Here is a 6,746-nt window from a genome sequence, read left to right on the forward strand (position 1 = left end):
AATGCTTCAAACCAGGAGTATTCATGGTGTCAGACTTGAATGACAAGGTTGCTTTATACACAAGGGTAAAGAACATTACGTCCTTCATTACAAGGACCTTAACGTGCTTGCTTATGTATCATCTTGGATCTATGAGTTGACTGATTAGTTCTGTCATTTGCACTAAAAAATGTAGTCACCTCTGTTCTCTTCTTGGTCTACCAAAATCCTCTGTCTACACTGTACTCCAGTATGTCCACCACAGTCTGTGGCTGGAAGGTACGAGATTTGGAATAGTCTTACAAACTGCTCACCAAAAGTGAACCTTAATTGAGTATTGTGAACAAACTCATGTGCATCAATACTGCTTTGTTGTAGAAAGTTCTTCACAGGAGCTCTGTTCTCTCCCCGTCTAGGAAGCACTACAGAAAATTCGTCAGAAAAACACTATGAGACGTGAAGTGACCGTTGAGTTGAGTAGCCAGGGATTCTGGAAAACAGGGATACGCTCCGACGTCTGTCAGGTGACTAAACCGCAGAGAGGTCTAATGCATTTCCTTTCTTGAAGCTGTCACTAACCTCCTGCAAGGATTTGCTGTGATTTTAGGCTAAGGAACCAAATGGAAATGAATACCTTTGTCTCCATTAAGATCTGCTGATTTAGGGAATTATTCTAGTGTCATGTCCACCACCTCCAGACACACAAAAAGTTATTTTAAAATTTTAATTTTCTTGCCTCTGGTTGATTAGCACAAGGGAGAGGGGGCATGACAGTTCCAAGGTAAATATCTCTGCCAGATCCTATCCTGAAGCAGTTGACAGCCACCAGCTTTGTGATATGATAAAAATAAGCACAATTTTTATATAATATTGTATTAGTAAAATTTAATTAGCTATAACAGCCAAATAAATATGCTAGAGGTATACTTGCATCAATTTTTTAGCTGCTGTTTTGGAGAAGAATTAAATGCTTACAATTTAATATTAACAGTATGAAGTATAAATTTGGGGGGTTGCTAGGCAAAGGTACAGGTAGGAATCCTGTTCTTATCTTAAAAGTCTGCCAAGGCCAAAAGGGAAATTGTAAAGGGAGAGAAATGCTAATAACTAAACCTACATATTTTTCTGTCTCAATCATTTCTTGTGATTCTTCTATTGCTTCTGAAGTTGAAGAGAGAGAATAGTGGAACAGCATCTTCTCACATAGCTGAGGAAAATTACAGCCCTTTTCTAAATCTTATTGTGAACTGTACCTATTTTTACACGTTAAGTAAACAGTAAATTTCTAATTTAGGAGCTTTGAACCAGTTCTGTGTTACTCATAATATCTTCTGCAATTCATCTCTTTCTGTCTTCTTGGATATTCCTGTTTCATTTTGTTGTTGAAGGACAGCAAAACAGCAAAGAACGGTGAAAGTAAAGCTATTTCATGTTTTCTTGCCCATCTGCAGCCACAATGTCTAAATCACCCAGTTCTAGTATGAAGGTCCTTTGATTTGATTCCTTTGAGAGGCCAAGAGTAGAGAAACTGAAGGTCTGTAGAATGAAAGATTGCTGCTGTTGCTACATGCTTTTTCCCAGATTAAAGAAGACTAAAACTAAATACACATAAATCAACTCTGTGGGCAGAGCTAAAGTGCAGTGATTTAAAATTGATGCTTTTAAAAGCATTGCAGTTTAGAAGATTGAATCTCTTTTAAGTCACTGTGATAGCTTATAGTTGCTCTGTGTTCCAAGTAGCAGTAATGACACTGGACTTTGCAGTCTCAGAAATGAACTGCTTGGAGGGGGGGGAAAAAGGGTGAGTGAAATGTTCCAAAAATTTTAAATGGCTGTGTTCTGCCAGGCTCACTTGAAGTTTTCCAGTAGATGAAGTGCACTACTTGGCCTGTAAACTGGGCAGCACTTACTATGCAGTGTGGCAGGATGTGGCCATGCTGAGAAGATACCACACCCCCACACATACACACATGGTTGCCTGTATTCTTGCTGGTGCACCCTCAACAGCTGTGTTAAGTGTTCAGGGCGAGGAGAGAAATGATGCATTTCGAAATATTTCAGCTCACCTGGTTCTTAGTAGGTTCGGGTCAGGAGTATCTGCCAGGCCTGGGGGATGGTGGCTCTAGCTGGAGGCGCCTGAAAGTGTACCTGCCCTGCCATGCCAGCTGCAGCAAGAAAAGAACATGCAGCCCAGTTAAATTCATATATATATATACAAAAAACAAGTAACGTGAAGTTACTTGTATGTTTATAACCATATGCCAGTACCAAGGGTATGGGCTAACTCCTTTATGGTTTCAGAAGGCTTTTTATTTAATCACTAGCCATTCTTTAACCTGATACGATTTTTAAAGCATATATTTAATTTATTTGTAAGGAAATGAATACATAAAACATCAGAAACATCAAATAGCTATGGTCCAACATGATGCACATTAATTGAATCAATCAAGAATTCAGTGCCATGAAAGCAGCACTTTGTCAATATAACTGCAAGAGTCAAATTAAAGGCCTTCTGCTCCCAGGGGAATCTCAGTTCTTCATTCACTGCATCGCAGCTGAAAACTCTAAAACTTTGTATTTCAGTCCTCAGACTTAAGGCCACATGTCTTGGTACAGAGAATATTTGGGGGGTTTTGGGGGCGTTTTTTGGGCTTGGGTTTTTTGGTGCTTGTTGTTGTTTGGTGTTTTTTTTAATGAATTTCTTCTATGAAGAAAAGCATAAGAAGAAAGCCTGTACAGTTTTTAAGGAGACAGGAGGGTCATTCCCCTAGCTTGTATAATACCCTAAGAAGACTCTAAATGAGTGACATGGTAACAAAATAAAATTTCCCTTAGACTTACTCAGTCTGATTGGACTGGTTTTGCATTTTTCTGCCATTCAGAGAACCAGAAAGTCTTTTTCTTGCTATTAACTAGGTATTTCCATACAGTGGCAAAAGACCTGGGGCTGCTGATGGGCAAACGGCTGAACATGAGCCAGCAGTGTGCCCAGGTGGCCAAGAAGGCCAACAGCATCCTGGCTTGTATCAGCAATAGTGTGGCCAGCAGGAGTAGGGAAGTGATTGTGCCCCCGTACTTGACACTGGTGAGGCCACATCTTGAATACTGTGTCCAGTTTTGGGCCAGTCACTACCAGAGGGACATTGAGGTGCTGGAGCACCTACAAAGAGCAAGGAAGCTGGTGAAGAGTCAAGAGCAAAAGTCTTATGAGGAGCGGCTGAGGGAACTGGGGTGGTTTATCCTAGAGAAGAGGAGGCTGAGGGGAGACCTTATTGCTCTCTGCAACTATCTGAAAGGAGGTTGTAGCAAGGTGGGGGTCAGTCTGTTCTCCCAAGTAACAAGTGACAGAAGAAGAGGAAACGGCCTCGAGTTGCTCCAGGGAAGGTTTATATTGGATATTAGGAAAAATTTCTTTATAGAAAGGGTTGCCAAGCACTGGAACAGACTGCCTAGGGCAGTGCTGGAGGAGTCCCCATCCCTGGAGGTATTTAAGAGGCACGTAGATGTGACACGTAGGGTCATGGTTTAGTAGTGAACTTGGCAGTACTGGGTTAATAGTTGGACACCATCTTAAGGGTCTTTTCTAACCTATATGGTTCTATGATTACTTTCCAGCTATGTGTTCAGTTTCCAAGAATTTTGCAGTCTTAAATAGAAAGTATTGCCGTTGCTATTCTTAACTTATAAGTCTTGTAACATTCTCTAGTTTGTATTTTCTGCTGTTGTTTCTTTAATGACATGCAGAAATCTATAACGTCATTTATTCCATAAATTATACATCATCTGATTTGTATGCTTGTTTTTCTTGCATCTCTGCACACTGAACACTCATCTTCTGTAATCATGCACATTCCTCTTTCTGAAGTAATAGCGATAGCCATCAGATTTTGATTCCCTTAAAACACATCCTTCTTTTAAATATATTCATGTCATGTCACTAATAGGAATGATTAGAAGAACTGAAATTTGATATTAGAGTTACAGAAATGGTTACATTCAGAAAACTCCTTAAATACCATTGTTTTCCTGTAGCTCTTACTTTTCACTCTTACGCAACATTTTTTATGTTGATATCATACTTTATGTACTGCCATAGTGATAAACTGTACTAGTTGCTTATTTCAGCACAGATCCATCTGAAGTCATTGTTACTGTAGAATTCCTGCTTTAAAATGCTGAAAGAGGGACACTTTTGTTGTCAGAACAGAGAGTTAGTTACGTTTTTATTGAAATTTTCCCCAACAGAAAAACGTTTTCTGTTTCCTAGATGATCAAACAGCAACCTTTCTGACATTTTTGGCACACTAAGGCAGGAAATTCCGGACTGAAAAACCCTTAATTCTTCTTCAGAAGGAAGTGAAGCAAGGCACAAAAAACTGTGCTTGAAAAGCAAGTAGATACTGTTGTTCAGTGAAAGCTGGTTAAAACAGTTTAAATTTACAGTGGTGCACTGTTTAACATCTTTGTCAGTAAAATAGACAGTAGGATTGAGCACACTCTCAGCAAGCTTGCCAGCTATACCAAGCTATGTGGTGTGGTCATCACGCCGGAGGGAAGGGATGCCATCCAGCAGGACCTTAACAGACTGGAGAGGTGGGCCCATGCGAACCTCATGAAGTTCAGCGAGGCCAAGTGCAAAGTCCTGCAAATGATTTGGGGCAATCTCAAGCACAAGTACAGGCTAGGCAATCAGAACATTGAGAGAAGCACTGTGGAGGAGAACTGGGGAGTACTGGTAGATGAAAAACTGAATATCACCCAACAATATGTGCTCACAGCCCAAAGCCACCTGGGCTGCATCAAGAGACACGTGGCCAGCAGGTTAAGGAAGGTGTTTCTTCCCTTCTCCTCCATTCTCATGGGATCCCAGCTGGGATACTGCATTTAGGATTGGGACTCCCAGCATATGAAGGACATGGACCACTTGGAGCAAGCTTAGAGGAAGGCCACAAAGATGATCAGAGGGCTGGAGCACCTCCCCTATGAAGACAGGCTGAGAGAGTTGGGGTTCAGCCTGAAGAAAAGAAGGCTCCGGAGAGACCTTATAGAGGCCTTCCAGTAATTAAAGGGGGCCTTCATGAAAGATGGGGAGGGACCCTTTATCAGGGAATGTAGTGATTGGACAAGGGATAACATTTTCAAACTGACAGAAGGTAGATTTAGGTTAAATGTTAGGAAGAAGTTATTTACTGTGAGGGTGGTGAGACACTGGCACAAGTTGTTCAGAGAAGTTGTGGATGCCCCTTCCCTGGAAGTGGTCCAGGCCAGGTTGGATGGGGCTTTGAGCAACCTGATCTAGTGGGAAGTGTCCCTGTCCGTGTCAGAGGGATTGGAACTAGATTATCTTTCAGGCCCTTTCCAACCCAAACCATTCTGTTTCTATGAAAGCCCTTCTTCTCTAATGTTATGAGGCAGAGGGGAGGTGGTCTTTCTTCATCTTTGGTACTAGCCTAAAACTGCAGGGTGTTAAGTGAGAAGGTACAAACATACAACGTAAGCCACAGCTTATTGAAATTTGGTATTACTGGTGACCAGACATTTCTTACCTCATTCAGAATACTTAGTTAGAAGGCTGGCTTTATGGGCTGTGTCCTTGCTGTGATTAGGCAGGTGAACAAATGTAATTTAATTAAATGCTCTGATGGTAAAAGTTTGGAAACCATGTGTGTTTTTTGGTTTTTGTTTTTTTTTTTCTCATTTAAACCAAAACTGTGTTGTGACAAATTAAAGTGTTTATATTTATGGCTTAGTCAGCTGAGTACTCTGTATGCTGAAGTTGAATGTTTTTCCTTTTTCCAATTGCTTTTTAGCACGCAATGATGCTTCCTGTCCTCACCCACCATGTCCGCTACCATCAGTGTCTGATGCATTTGGACAAATTGATAGGCTACACTTTTCGAGATAGGTGCTTGCTGCAGGTAAGATTAAAAAAACCAAAAACAGAAACCCAAAACCAAACCTACTTGCTTCTTTGTTTTCCTGATATTAACAAGTTTATCCATAATCCTGCTTCCTGTGCCAACCTGAGCAATGCACTGCATTGCCAAAGCATGGATGTACTCTGTCGTGCATGTAAGCATACACCTACCTTGGCTCTGGTCTGCGTTTGCTTGTAATGTGTAGAAGGACAAAAAAATGCTTACTGAAAAGACACTGTCAGGTGCATTGCTCGGTATTTCTGTGTAAGTTCTTTTTTTAGATACTTGTGAAGAGCATGGTGTTGCTGCACCAAGTTTCTTCTTCCTTTTCTGGCTTGTTGTTCCAGAAAAGAATAACTTAAGCATGGCCTTTTTATTTTGCATTTATAGCTAGTGAAAAGGAATTGGCAAACTTCTGTTCAGCTCCTGATTTCTACAGGTAAATGTAAAAATCGTCACATTTACAAACAAGGGCAGGAGCTGGAGAGGAGGATTTCTTATTTGTTTTAAATGCATCTGTATCACATAAACAGTCATTTATCTACGTGCATATTTGGAACTGATCAGCTCCAGAAAGCTGACTCGTAGCATGGTGGCCCATTTCCCCTTATGTTTTTCCTGAAGTTACTGAAGGGCAATGAAGACTTCTGTTCATGATTTCCCCCTGAAACAAGCATCATCTCTCTCCACTGACCAGGGCTGAGAAAGGTGAATTTTTTCTTAAGTTTAAAACACGCAGTTTCAGTACGTGTGTGAAGACTTTACTCCCAAGCTGCTTCAAGCAGAGGCTTATGGAGAAAACTTTTCTCATAGCTTCTCTGTTTTCTAAAGTAGGTTTCTAGGGCT

At 40.9% G+C, this 6,746-nt stretch overlaps 1 protein-coding gene across 1 annotated transcript in view; it reads left to right on the forward strand.

Moving 5' to 3' along the window:
- DROSHA (drosha, ribonuclease type III) overlaps positions 1–6,746 on the forward strand; it is a 71,420-nt gene that overhangs the window by 35,330 nt on the left and 29,344 nt on the right. The window contains exons 15-16 of the mRNA XM_010133679.1: positions 396–503; positions 5,793–5,900. Coding sequence (XP_010131981.1) covers positions 396–503; positions 5,793–5,900 — 216 coding nt within the window. The remainder of the gene's footprint in view (positions 1–395; positions 504–5,792; positions 5,901–6,746) is intronic.

Source organism: Buceros rhinoceros, unplaced genomic scaffold (assembly GCF_000710305.1).
Source record: "Buceros rhinoceros silvestris isolate BGI_N320 unplaced genomic scaffold, ASM71030v1 scaffold7723, whole genome shotgun sequence".
Taxonomy (NCBI): domain Eukaryota; kingdom Metazoa; phylum Chordata; class Aves; order Bucerotiformes; family Bucerotidae; genus Buceros; species Buceros rhinoceros.